The sequence below is a fragment of the Rhinopithecus bieti genome, unplaced genomic scaffold, assembly GCF_001698545.2.
Source record: "Rhinopithecus bieti isolate Rb0 unplaced genomic scaffold, ASM169854v2 scaffold_23283, whole genome shotgun sequence".
Classification (NCBI taxonomy): domain Eukaryota; kingdom Metazoa; phylum Chordata; class Mammalia; order Primates; family Cercopithecidae; genus Rhinopithecus; species Rhinopithecus bieti.
The window spans coordinates 676210-691129 of NW_016810852.1; the positions used below are offsets into that span (position 1 = coordinate 676210).

At 38.4% G+C, this 14920-nt stretch overlaps 1 protein-coding gene across 1 annotated transcript in view; it reads right to left on the reverse strand.

Moving 5' to 3' along the window:
- The window catches only part of DNAH6 (dynein axonemal heavy chain 6), a 327840-nt gene that overhangs the window by 172178 nt on the left and 140742 nt on the right, over positions 1-14920 (reverse strand). The window contains exons 33-34 of the mRNA XM_017892976.1: positions 12457-12605; positions 10972-11079 (exon numbers count right to left, since the gene is read on the reverse strand). Coding sequence (XP_017748465.1) covers positions 10972-11079; positions 12457-12605 — 257 coding nt within the window. The remainder of the gene's footprint in view (positions 1-10971; positions 11080-12456; positions 12606-14920) is intronic.

Sequence of the window (14920 nt, forward strand, 5' to 3'; positions counted from 1 at the left end):
ATTTTAAAATTATATTTAAAATTATATTTGTAGCTCAAATTTTCCTAAAATCACTTACATATGCTCATAACTGTATGTGGCTATTCAGAAAAATAAGATGAATATAGAATTAAAATTAGTATTATGCAAGAAGGGAGGAAGGAAAAATGTGACTGTTTCTATAGGAAACAGTTGATATGAGATGTTTCTATGGGAAAAAAGAAGCTAAATCTTTACCTCACATTATATACACAAATACATCTGTGATACAGTTAAAACCTTACATAAAGTGACGAGAAAGTACTAGAAGAAAGTACAAGAGCTAAATTTTGCAACATTTGTGGTAAGGCGGTCTTTCTAAGAAAGGCAGGATATCTACAACTGTAAAAGAAGTTGACAGAGTGAAAAAAGAAAACAAACAGACAAAAATCAAACTTCTGTGAGATAAAAGGCTTTATATACAAACCTAAAGCATGAATGAGAGACTTAGAAAAACATTTCCAATGTTTATAACAGATAAAGGTTATGTGTTTCTATAAATCAGTAAGTAAGAGTACAATAGGAACATGCTCCAAGAATAATAATTATAAATAATGAACATAGGAAATGATAGCCAATGACTCTAATAGTTACAGAAATGAATATTAAAATAGGCTACTACATTTGGCCTCTCTTTAAAACACTTATGGGGAAATAGGCACCTTCATAAAACCACGTATGTAAGTGTAAAAGGGTAACTCATCTTTGGAGGACAATTAGATTGAATCTATTTAAATAAAAAATGTGCAAACCCTATGACCTAGGAAACTTACTTTCAGGAATCTCCCTTGTAGAAATATCATACCTGTGCAAAGATATATGTATAGGAATGTTCATTATTAGCATAGAAAACAATTAGGAAAAAATCTAAATGTCCATATGTAAGACCTTTCACATTAAAATAGTTCTATAGGTTTATTATGTCTCAAAGTACCATCTTATATAATAGCAGTCTAGCAGCAGTACAAAAAAATAGACTCATGCATATATACTAACATGAAAAAGATGCTCAAGATATGTAACTAATTGAAAAAGCAACAGCTGTAAAAATAGAAATGTATTAAATGTTACAATCAATTAAATATTATGAGTCTTATTGTTTCTCCTTGATCTTTCTCTTCTGAACATGTACAGTATTAGTTTGTCCTACATGCTGTACCAGAATCTATCATTTCTCTGATATCAAGAAATGTCAACCAAGTTATTTCTCCGGAAAGATGGAACAGACTTACTTTTCCCTATTCCTTCCATTAAGTACAACTAAAATCCCTGTACATTAAGTAAGATAAATTAAAGAAGACTCTGAAAGGTAGAGAGAAGGCAGACTGGCTAGGTACTTAAGATGCAAGCAATAACAGCGTCGAGTCTCTTGTGTCTTTTTGTCTTTTACATCCTGGCAATCCAGAAATGCCAATGGGCACAGATTTTTAAAAAAAGCCCCAGGAAAAGCTTACCGCCTTTATCCAAAGGACCAGGAAAGGGGCAGCCCAGCAAGACAGAAAACTTTTAGGCAATAACTGCTCTACTCTAACCAAACACCACTGAAAACTCCTGGGGTATTTATTCCTACCCACACCAGCAGATACTGAGTATGGAGCCCAGACTTCCACTCTAGCTAGGGTGTAACAAGTCTCCTGAAATTCCTCTCCTCATTCCCCCATGGTGTCAGAGAAGGCCATATAGGGATGTACTTTCATCCTCACTGGTAAGTAATGATGCTCCCTTTGGTATTAGTGGAGACCATATGGGAAGCCTGGACTCCCAGCCCTCCCCAGGAATAATGAAGCACCCCTTCTTCTCTCCGATGCGTGGCATCAGAGGAGGCTCAGTGGAGAGTTAGGACTTTTTACCACTGTCCAGGGGTAATAAAGCTATCTTCCCTGTGGCATCAGTGGAGGTTACGTGGGGAGCAGTAATGAGGTATTTCTACTCTTGTATCCAGGACAATATCACTGGAGGACTGCCAGGGAGCTGGAACTCCCACCCCTACACAGCAGAAATGACTGCTCCCACCAGACATCAATAAAACTTGAATTCTATCCCCACCTGGAAGTAACAAAGTTGCATTTCTAATTTCTCTTGCTGGTGTGGCATCAAGAAAAGCCAGCTAAAACAAGTTTAGATAAGATCTAGAGTCTCATAACATAATATCTCAGATAAGTAGGTTTCAATAAAAATCATTCATCATATCAAAAGCCAGAAAGATCTCAAACTGAACTAAGAGAGACAATCAATAGATGCTAACACTGAGATGAGAGAGATGTTAAAACTGTCTGACAAATGTATTTTATTTCTTAAGGGATACGGTCTCACTATACTGCCCAGGCTGGCCTTGAACTCCTGGGCTCCAACAATCTTCCTGCCTCAGCCTTCTGACTAGCCAGGACTATAGGTGCATGTGACTACACACAGGTGAGATCGTTATCTTAAAACAGACATCATGAAAATGTTTTAAGAACCCATTATGAACACATTAGAAACAAAAGAATATAAGGACATCTCAGCCAAAAAAAAAGAAAGAAAAAAGAATATACAAATAATCTGTTAGAAATTTTAGAACTGAAAAAAATACAATAAAAAATCAACAGATGGGTTCAAGAGCAAAATGGAAGGGATAGAGGAAAGAACTGGTAAACTGCAAGACAGAATAATAGAAGTTACCCAATCTGAACAAGACAGAGAAAATTGTCTGAAAAAAGAATGAGCAGCCCTTGGAGACCTATGGAAATATAACAAAAGATCTAACATTTTTGTTACTGGAGTCTCAAACGATGGGGAAAGATGAAAGAGCTGAAGAAGTATTCAGAGAAATAATGACTGAAAATGTCACACATTTGCCAAAAAGCACGAACCTACAGATTTAAGAAGTTGATCAAATCTCAAACAGGATAAACCTGAAGAAATCCATATGAAGAAACAACATAGTCAAACTTCTAAACACGGAAGACAATGAAAACAATCTTAGCAGCAGCCAGAAGAAAAAAAAGAAATGACACCTTACCAACAGGGAAAAAAAACCACACAGAATGATAGCAAAATTCTCATCTGAGACCATGGAGGCTGACAGGAAGTGGTACATCTTTTTAAAAAAATGTTTTATTTTCAGTTCTGGGGTACATGTGCAGGATGTGCAGGTTTGTTACATAGGTAAATGTGTGCCATGGTGGCTTGCTGTACCTATCAATCCATCATTTTTCAGCTCCCACTTATAAGTGAGAACATGCGGTGTTTGGTTTTCTGTTCCTACACTAGTTTGCTGAGTTTATGGTGCCCAGCTTCATCCATGTCCCTGTAAAGTACATAATCTCATTCCTTTTAATGGCTGCATAGAATTTCATGGTGTACGTGGGAAGTACATGGTACAACAGCTTTCAAGTACTGAAACAACTGTCACTCCAGAATCCTATACCCAGGGAAAATATCCCTCTAGAATGAAGGCATATAAAATAAAGACATTCTCAGATAAAGGAAAAGGAAATGAATTTGTAGTCAGCAGATCTACCATGAAGAATGGCTAAAGGGAATTTCCCTAAGCAAAAAGATACGATGAAAAGAAGCAAACTTGGGGCATCAGAAAGGAAGAAAGAACACGATAATAAAAATATGAGCTCCTATTATGAACATGGTATTACCATTCATTGTGAAACGTAATTGTATATTTATATATAAGCATCCTTCAGAGAGATGCTGTGGGTTTAGTTTCAGACCACTACAATAAAGTGAATATAGCAATAAAGCAACTCATTTTTTGGTTTCTCAGTGCATATAAAATTTATTGCTATGCTATACTGTAGTCATTTAAGCATGCAATAGCGTTATGTCTAAAAAATGTACATACCTTTATTTAAAAATGCTTTATTGCTAAAAAAGGCTAATGACCATCTGAGCTGTCGGCAAGTCATAGTCTTTTTGCTGGCAGAGGGTCTTACCTCAATGTTGATAGCTGCTGACTGAGCAGGATGGTAGTTGCTGAAGGCTGGAGTGACTGTGGCAATTTCTTAAAATAAGACAACAATAATGTTTGCCATGTTCATTGACTCTTTTGTGAAAGATATCTATGTGCATGTGATGCTGTTTGATAGCATTTTACTCACAGCAAAACTTCTTTCAAAGTTGAAGTCAGTTCTCTCAAACCCTTCCACTGCTTTATCAACTATATTTGTATAATAGTCTGAGTCTTTTGTTGTCATTTCAACAACATTTACAGCATCTTCACCAGGAATAGATCCCATCTCAGGAAACTACTTTCTTTGCTAATCCATAAGAAGCAACTTCTCATCCATTCACGTTTGATCATGAGATTGCAGCAATTCAGTCACATCTTCAGGCTCCACTTCTGATTCTAGTTCTCTTGCTGTTTCCACCACATCTGTAGTTACTTCCTCCACTGAGGTCTTAAACCCCTCAAAATCATCCATGAGGGCTGGAATCAACTGTTTCCAAACTCCTGTTAATGTTGACATTCTGTCTTACCATGAGTCATGAATGTTCTTAATGACATCTAGAATGATGAATCCTTTTCAGAAGGTTTTAAAATTAACTTTGCCTGGATCCATTAGAGAAATCACTATCTATGGCAGATTGAGCATCACAAAATACGTTTCTTAAATAATAAGACTTGAAAGTTTAAAGTACTCCTTGATCCAGGGGCTACAGAATGGATGTTGAGTTAGCAGGCATGAAAACAACATTCATCTCCTTGTACATCTCCCTCAGAGGCCTTGAGGGACCAGGTGCATTGCCAATGAGCAGCAATATTTGAAAAGGAGTCTTTTTTTCTGAGCAGTAACTCTCAATGGTGATTTAGCCCTTTTCTCATTTAGAACAAAAAAGGGCAGCTCATTTAATTTTATATAAACATGCTCTGTGAGGCTGAAAGAAATCTGATTGCTTTTCAGTGTGAAAATAAAATGTAAAAACTGTTCTTGGAGTTATTTCTTAACAGAACTAACATTAGAATCATCCAAATCATCAGAGTCATCTATTTTGGAAAAATCAGATTCATCAAATGAATCTTGGGCCAACGACTATTAAAAAAACAATGTTAACATTATGCATAGGAATGTTATGCCTTCTAGGATTTGACATTTTCAGTGATCAAGAATTACTATGTTTTGTAAGTGGAAATACCACTACTAAAAACAGAATGCTATAGAATGATGCCTTTTGTTTCCAAAGTCAGTATACTAGAGCAATGTGAAAATAATAATAAAAGTGAGATAATTCCTGACAAAGTTATCTCGGGTTAAATTGTGCAGCCGCAAGTACAAATTCTGCGCTGCCAATGAATACTCTCAGGGCAAAAGGGAAAAGGGTTAAAATATTCAGTAAACCATTCTCTAAAGAGACATGCTGTCATCCAGGCCCTGTTGTTTCATTTTTAGAGCACAGGCAGAGTAGATGTAGTGTAATTCTTAAGGGCCCTAGGGTTTTTGGAGTGGTAAATGAGCATCGGCTTTAACTTAAAACCACCAGTTGCTTTAGCCTCTAACTAGAGTAAGCCTGGCCTTTAAAGCTTTGAAGCCAGGCGTTGGTGTCTCCTTTTTCACTATGAAAGTCCTATATGGCATCATCTTCTAATAGAAGGCTGTTTTATCTACATTAAAAATCTGTTGCTTAGTGTAGCCACCTTCATCAGTGTTCTTAGCTCTGGATAACTTACTGCAGCCTCCACATCAGCATTTGCTACTTTACCTTGTACCTTATATGTTATGGAAATAACTTCTTTGTTTCAACTTCATGAAGGAAACTTCATGAAGCTAGCTAGAAAAATAAGTTTGAAGCTAGCTACTTCACCAGGAGTAGATCCCATTGCAGGAAACTACTTTTGGTTGGGTACGGTGGGCTCACACCTGTAATCCCAGCACTTTGGTAGGCTGAGGCGGGCTAATCACTTGAGGCCAGGAGTTCAAGACCAGCCTGGCCAACAGGGTGAAACTCTTCCTCTACCAAAAATACAAAATTAGCCAGCAGTGGTGGTGTGCGCCTGTTAGTCCCAGCTACTTGGGAGGTTGAGGCAGGAGAATTGCTTGAACCTGGCAGGCAGAGGTTGCAGTGAGCCAAAATTGTGTCACTGCACTCCAGCCTGGGTGACAGAGTGAGACTGTCTCAAAGCAAAGAAACAAACAAACAAAAAATGGCTTTCTTTGCTAATCTATAAGAAGCATCTCCTCATCCATGCAGGTTTTATTATGAGATTGCAGCAATTCAGTCACATGTCTGCTAGCTTTGAACTTTTCTTCTGCAGCTTCCTCACCACTTTTCCCCCCTTTATAGAATTGAAGAGAGTTAGGGCCTTGATCTGGATTAGGCTTTGGCTTAATGGAATATTGTGGCTGGTTTAATCTTTTATCCAGACCACTAAAACTTTCTCCTTATCAGTAATAAGGTTACTTTCTGTTTCTTATCAGTCATGTATTCACTGGAGTAGCACTTTTAATTTCTTTCAATATCTTTTCTTTTGCATTCACAATTAGGCTATTTGGCACAAGAGGCCTAGCTTTCAGCCTATCTTGGCTTTAGACATGTCTTCCTCACTAAATTTAATCGTTTCCAGCTTTTGATTTAAGGTGAGAGGTGTGTGACTCCTCCTTTCATCTGAACACTAGTGACCATTGTAGGGTCATTAGTTGGCCTAATTTCAATATTATTGTGTCTCAGAGAAGAGGGAGGCCCAAGGAGAAGGAGAGAGATGGCAGAACGGCTGTCTGTGGAGCAGTCAGAGCACACACATTTATCAGTTAAGTTTGCTGTCATGGATGGGTGCAGTTTGTGGTGCTCCCAGAACAACCGCAATAGTAATATCAAAGATCACTGATCACAGATCACCATAACAGATATGATAATAAAAAAGTTTGAAATATTGTGAGAATTACTAAAATTGCCACATATACACATGGTAAATACAAACTGTTGGAAAAATTGTGCTGATAAACTTGCTTGATGAAGGGTTACTACAAACCTTCAATTTATAAAATACATGACATCTGCGAAGTGCAATAAAATGAAGTGAAATAAAATGAGGTATGCCTGTAGATACCTCTGCCGTCAACACTGGAGACACAGACAGTCACATACATAGGATCACAACAAACTAGTATAGGAGCCAGTGCCAGGGTAGGAAAATGTGAGCTGTAATTGATAAATTGCTTTAGGCTAGATGTGGAGATGTCTGAGAGTTAAAAACTCCAGGGGCATCCAGTCATGGGGTGGAGGGGCACATCTTTTGTGAGTTTTACCTCTAGGAGCTCAACCAGGTTCTTAGAGTAAATATCTGAGAGAAATCCCATCATGTGAAAATTTTTGCAATCTATGCATCTGGCAGAGGTCTAATATCCAGCATCTATAAGGAACTTAAACAAATTTATAAGAAAAAACAAACAGCCCCATTAAAAAGTGGGCAAAGTACATGAACAGGCACTTCTCAAAAGACGACACACATGCAGCCAACAAACATGAAAGAAACTCAACATTACTGATCAATAGAGAAATGCAAATCAAAACCACAATGTGATACCATCTCATGCCAGTTAGAATGGCTATTATTATTATTTTTTTTGAGATGGAGTTTCACTTTTGTTGTCCAGGCTGGAGTGCAATGGCACAATCTCGGCTTACTGCAACCTCCACCTCCTGGGTTCAAGTGATTCTCCTGCCTTAGCTTCCCAAGTAGCTGGGACTACAGGTATGTGCCACCATGCCCAGCTAATTTTATATTTTTAGTAGAGACAGGGTTTCACCATATTGGTCAGGCTGGTCTCAAACTCTTGACCTCAGATGATCCACCTGCCTTGTCCTCCCAAAGTTGTTGGGATTACCGGTGTGAGCCACCACGCCTGGCCTAGAATGGCTATTACTAAAAAGTTGAAAAACAACAGATGTTGGTGAGGCTGTGGAGAAAAAAGAATGCTTTTACACTGTTGGTAGGAGTGTAAATTAGTTCAACCACTGTGGAAAGCAGTTTAGTGATTCCCCAAAGAGCTAAAAACAGAACTACCATTTGACCCAGCAATCCCATTACTGGGTATATGCTTAAAAATATATAAGTCATTCTGTTATAAAGACACATGCATGTGTATGTTCATTGCAGCATTATTATAAATAGCAAAGACATATAACCAACTTAAAAACCCATCAATGAGAGACTGGATAAAGAAAATGTAGTACATATGCACCTTGGAATACTATGCAGCCATAAAGAGGAATGAGATTATATCCTTTGCAGGAACATGGATGGAGCTGGAGGCCATTATCCTTAGCAAACTAATGCAGGAACAGAACATCAAATACTGTATGCTCTCACTTATAAGTAGGAGCTAAATGATGAGAACACATGGACAGATGGTGGGGAACAACACACACCAGAGCCTGTCGGAGGGTGGGGAGTCGGAGGAGGGAGAGGGTCAGGAAAAATAGCTAATGGATGCTGGGTGAATGCCTGTGCAGCAAACCACCATGGCACGTGTTTACCTACGGAACACACCTGCACATCCTGCACATGTACCCTGGACCTTAAAATAAAAGTTGGAAATGAAAACAAAAAAAAAATCACATTTGGAAAAAAAAAAAAAAGAAATCTCTTCATGCTTCTGGCAGGGGAGGGGAAAAGAAACCATTATGAAATAGGCTGGAGCACCCTGCTTTTTCTAATAAGAAGAAGCCAGGATAATTAATCAGAGCCTAACCTGCTAGAGTTTTGTCAGAGCCTAACAGACCTGGGGGAAGGGAAACATCAACTCCAGCTGGCTCTAGCCTTTCACTGGGAGAAGGGAATTACCAAACTCTAGGCCACTGTAGTCACCGTGTACCACCTAACGGGGGAGAAAAAAAGTGAGAAACACTTATGAAGCTTACAGTTGGCATAGGCTCATTAAAAGACTGAGTCCTAATCCTAGGACAATAGAACACTTTCCCTCCTGCTGCACCTTACCACTACATTACTTATAGCCAATTTACTTTTGGCCCAGTTCTTTTTATTTTCTAAACCTACATCATGTCCAGCCATCAAGAAAATATTATGAGGTATAATAAAAGGCAACCCCTCCCCACCATTTGAAAAGACAGAGCAAGCAGTAGAACCAGACATGGGAGGGATGTTGAAATTATTGGACAGATTCTAATTATTTAGAACCATGATGATGAATACGTGAAAGGCTCTAATGGATAAAATAGATAGCACGCAGAAACAGCTGGGCAATATAAGAAGAGATATGGAAAGCCAAAGAAAGAAGCAAAAAGAAATGCATTATCAAAACCAGCACACTATAATAGAGATGAAGAATGCCTTTGATAGGCTTATTAGTAGATTGGACACAGCTGAGGAAAGTACCTCTGAACTTGAGGGTACCTCAATAGAAACCTCTGAAACTGAAAAGTAAAGAGAATAAAGACTGGAAAAGCAACATAACACCCAAGAACCATGGTACAACTACAAAAGGAGTACCACGTGTGCAATAGGAACACCAGAGGGTAAGAGAGGGAGAAAAGAACAGAAGAAATATTTGAAAGAATAATAACAGAATTTCCCCAAATTAATGACACCCACCAAACCTTAGATCCAGGGAACTCAGAAAACACTAAGCAGGATAAATACCTAAAAATTATACCGAGGCAGGTCATTTTAAAACCACAGAAAATTAAAGAAAAAAATATAGAAAGAAGCCAGAAGGAAAAAAAAAAAAAAAAAAAAAAAAAAAAAAAAAAAAAAAAAAAAAAACAAACAAAAAAAAACAAAAAACAAAAAACACTTTACCTATAGATGAGCAAAGATAAGAATTTCATTTGACTTTTCCTCAGAAACTATGCAAGCAAGAAGAGAGGGGAGTGAAACATATGAGGAAAACCCCACCAACCTAGAATTCTGTACCCTGTGAAATTATCCTTCAAAGGTGAAGGAGAAATAAAGACTTTCTCAGACAAATAAATATTGAGAAAATTTGTTGCCAGTAGCCCTGCCTTGCAAGAAATATTAAAAGAAGTTCTTTAGAGAGACAAAAAATAACATAGGTCAGAAACTCTGATCTACCTAAAGGAAGAGCATGGAAGATGGAATAATTGAAGGTAAAATGAAAATTTTATTTTCTTTGTCTTAATTGATCTAACAGATAACAGTTTGTTCTAAATAGTTATAGCAACAATGTATTTGATTATGTATGCCTATGTATATATTAATATGTGCTTATGTATGTTCATATATAAGTAAAATGAATGACAGCAATGACACAAGGGATGGAAGGGAGGAATTAGGATAGAAGGGAGAAATAGAATTGTTATTATAAGGCACTAACACTTCCCATGAAATGGTATTGTGTTAATTGAAAGTGGGCTTAGATTATTTGTAAATGTATATTGCAAAATCTAGGGCAACCACTGAAAAAAGTCAAAAAAAAAAAAAAGGAAAAAAGAAAAAGAAACGGTGTAAATGTGGTATTAAGAAGTCTGGAGAGGGATAGCAGAATACATAAATAAAAGAGTTAGAAAATGATTGTCTTTGGGAGGCTGGAGTTGGTGAAAGGCTGGGGGCTGTTGCTTTCTATGTGACTAATTTATGAAACTATTTTCTTTTTAAAACTATATACATGTATAACTTAGAGAAATGTAAAACTAAACAACAAAAAATGAAATGGATAAAAACAATTGTATTTATGTTAAGTCCCAAGTCTGAGTTTTTTTGAGTCAGAAATTTCCCTTAGGTCAGGAACTTATGGCCAAATGCTAATTTGTATAGCACATAGTCTGGTGATTAATATTTTGATAAAAAAACACAAATGATTGAAATTATGCCCAAACTTTAGTATCTTTATTTTAAACGAGTATTTCTTAAACTGCAAAATAAGTTTCTCCAGAAAAGATGGGAAAGTTTTCAGTTTGTTAGAGAAAGAAATAATTGAAGAAAGACTACCATTTGCCACTACGTGATAGCCACGCTTTACTTGGTAACGTCTAGAAACTTACCTGAACAGAAGAGCATCATCTGTTAGAAATTTTGGCAAATTGGAGTCTCGTAAAGCTCTTATCAACACCACATCTTCATTTAGGTTTGGGTTTTCTCTTTTTAAGGATCTAAATTTAAAGGAATACTTTGGAATATTTAAAGGCATATCACAAGAACATAAGGTTGACTGTGATTTTCTAAACCTGTAGGGAGGGCAGAGACCTTCCCCTGAGGATTCCTGCTAGAAGGAGAGGATCATGTTCCCTTGTGTGCTCAGCGTTCATCTCCATCAGAGCACACTGACAAGTCCTGCAATGGCTACGCAGCCTTGACGAGAATGATAAGGACATCTTCTCAACATCCTCCCCAATCCCGATGTTATTCAACCTGAATTTATAATTCCTTGAATACATCATGATGATCCCTATATCTGTGCTTTTCTTTTCAGCCTGCCCAGAATATTTTGCCTTGTTCTTTGCCTGCTCTTATTTTTCCCCTCAAAACCCAGCCCAGTGGCTCCCTTTGCTAGAAAGCTCCTGTCCTCTATCCTCCTTCTCAGCGAACCTTGGGTGGGTGCAGCCCTGTTGCTGCCCTCCCTGCATCGCAGCTACATGACTGCACATTGGTCTGTCTCTGTGACTCACTGGACTGTAGTTGTGCTCCTTCAGTGCAAGTGTATCTCAACTTCTTAGTATTCCTAGTCCTTAAATGGCCATCCTGTAAAGAGGGGACATACTATATCTGAGAGGTTAAAATATAGAACAGGGTAGAAAAGTGCAGGGAGATTCGTGCAGAGCCCAGTGATGCAGGAGCCAGGCAGAGGGTTTCTGGATGTGCAGAACCTGAGCCAATGAGTCATGGCCTGAAAGGAAGGACTAGAGATAAAACAGGTCTCCTCAGAGGCTCTGGTCAAGTTGGGGATTCCATATATAGTAGTTTCAAGAAGTTATAAAGAGAAAAGTTGGGGCCTGAGAAGAGGAAAGACTCTTTCTTTACTAGACACTAGAAAAAAGTTTAGGCTTGAGCTATATTATAAAGACAGAGATGAAATCTAAGACATAAGCTGAACTGAATTGGAATGATGAAGTTTCTTTAAACTCTTGAGGCTTTCTCAGGCAACATGTATGACTGGCTTTGTTGCATATGCATAACAGACTATGTGTCTTTTAAGTCCAGTCATACCATCTTAAGGTAGTAAAGGCTTTTGTAAACAAAAACCCAGTGTTTGAATTTGAGTTCAGGGGAAGTTAATGTTCTCCAAAGCCTAGTTGGAGGTCAGTTTCTATCGAGGACAACCATGTTAGGACTCACAGTGAAGAACTGTCATGGGATGAGGAGAGACAGCCTGTGTCACTTTGTCATAGGAGCGTCAAGGTAAGAATGATGACAACAGCAGCAGCCAACATTTACTAATCACTTACTGTCTGAGAGCCTTTCCTGAGTTACCCATTTAATGCATTTGATCACATGGTTTGGGATTTCACTTGACTACTTTGGTTTCTTACCCAGCCAAGTCCAGGACAGACTTCACAGCTCTCATGCCAAAGTCATAGTGATCCTGCTGAGACAGCTGCTCACTGCAAAGCTTATACATCTGAGTCATTTTTCTTGCTAATATTTTACTGGATTCAAATCCTTCAGAATATAGGATTACCTAGAATAGAAAAAATAATGCAATGCTTATTACATTGTATTGATAACAATGTATTAGCATGATACCAACATAGTCAAAATTGACTCTAAGCATTATACCTTCCCAAGTTGTTATGTCTTTTAATAAAGAAACATAAAAATTGAAGGGAAAAAGGCTTTCTGTGCCACAGGAAACTGGAAGGCAGACTACTGTATGGGGATACCTAGGCACTGATTCTGTTTTCCATCTGTAGATGAAGATGTAGCTTTGGGAACATTTGGTTCAAGGAACAGAAGAGCCCAGCTTTTGAAAATGTTCCCATCGTGAAAGTTGGATGGTGTCATTAGGCCTGAGCACAAAAGCAAGAACTGAGCTTCTCTGATCCGACAGGAACACCACCCTAGTGGAAGATGATTGCTACTAGCTCTCTTAGTTTCCCGAGGAGTCAAGGGAAGCCATGCAAAGATCGTCAGCCTCTCCTCTGCCTTTCTTCTGACAAGTTTCTGCATCCTTGGTTAAATTAATCAGATGATGCTTAGTGTCTTTGACAGTGGAGCTGGATGCAGACCCTTTTTTCTATTTATAATCTGCCTGAAACACTGCAGTTGGCTTCAGATGCAGAATTTAGAATGATGCAGAGTTCTTACTGGTGTCTGTTTTGTTTACAGACCTATCCCTGCTGATTAACACAGTGCTCTGCACACAGTAGGTGATTAAAAATATTTACTGACAGGCTGGGTGCAGTGGCTCACGTCTGTAATTCCAGCACTTTGGGAGGCTGAGATGGGTGAGTCACTTGAGGTCAGGAATTTGAGACCAGCCTGACCAACATGGTGAAACTCCATCTCTACTAAAAATACAAAAAATTAGCCGGGCATGGTGGCAGGAGCCTGTAATCCCAGCTACTCAGGAGGCTAAGGCAGGAGACTTGCTTAAACCTGGGAGGCAGACGTTGCAGTGAGCTGAGATAGTGCCATTGCACTCCAGCCTGGGTGACAGAGCCAGACTCTGTCTCAAAAAAAAAAAAAAAAAAAAAATACTGACAACAGAATCTAATTCATTTAAACTCTAAAAATAATAGGAATAGCACTCAGAAGACTAGACTTTTAAATTTGTCCAATCCATTACTGAGTAACATAACAATAGGACAAAGCATGAGATGTGGACAACATGTTGGACTGGGCTCTCAGCTTGGTTTTCTTCCTACCAGGTTGGGACACTGAGCAAGTCATTTATTTTCTGTTTGCAGAGAGGGTCAAGAGTAAAGATACTACCTGCCTTAACTGCCCCCCACCCCACCATGCCCACAGTGGGTATGGCAGACCCCTGAGCTGCCATAAGCATTATACTAATTGACATAGTTTTGATGTTTATCCCTGCCCAAATCTCACATTGGATCATAATTCCCAGTGCTGAAGGTGGGGGCTGATGGGAGGTGTCTGGGTCACGGGGGTGGATCCTTGATCCCTCATGGCTTGGTGCTGCTTTGCAATAGTAAGTGAATTCTGAGATCTGGTCATTGAAAAGTGTGGGGCACCCCCCAACCCACTCTTTCTCTCTTGTTCCTGTTTTCACCATGTGCAGTGCCTGCTCCCGCTTCACCTTCCACCATGAGTAAAAGCTCCTTAAGGCCACCCTAGAAGCCAAGTAGATGCCAGCACCACCTTTCTGTACAGCCTGCAGAACCACGAGCCAATTAAACCTCTTTTCTTTATAAATTACCCAGTCTCAGGTATTTCTTTATGGCAATGCAAGAAAGACCTAATACACTAATATAGGTTGTAATTTTTCTAATGATAGGATTTGGAACAGTCTATTCTATTCTTAAGCAATTACTTTTATTTCACATAGAAGAATATTTAAAATTAGCTGTTATCACAGGAATTTTCTGAGAAATTCCATCCTAAAGGGGTAGTGTCCCTTCTTATGAAATGCAGCATTGAGCACACAAGGGGCCTTCTGGAGTCCTAAAAATGCCTTATATTTTGGTCTTCGTAGTCACACAGATGAATGCATGCATAAGAATTCACTGAGCTACACCCTTATGAGCTGTGCTCTTTATTGTGTATAAATTGTACCTCAATAAAAAGTGCCATGAAAAATATGTATAACATTTAGCTGGATGTAGTACCATGTGCCTGTAGTCCCAACTACTAGAGGCTGAGGTGGGAGGATTGCTTGACCTCTGTTTGGTTCCAGCCAGGGCAGCCTAGTGAGACCCTATTTCTTTTTTTTAAAAAAAGTGCAAAATTTAAATATATCAATAATTTTTTAAAAATTTATTTTATTTTAATTAATTAAATATTTATTTATTTATTTTGAGACTGGGTTATGAG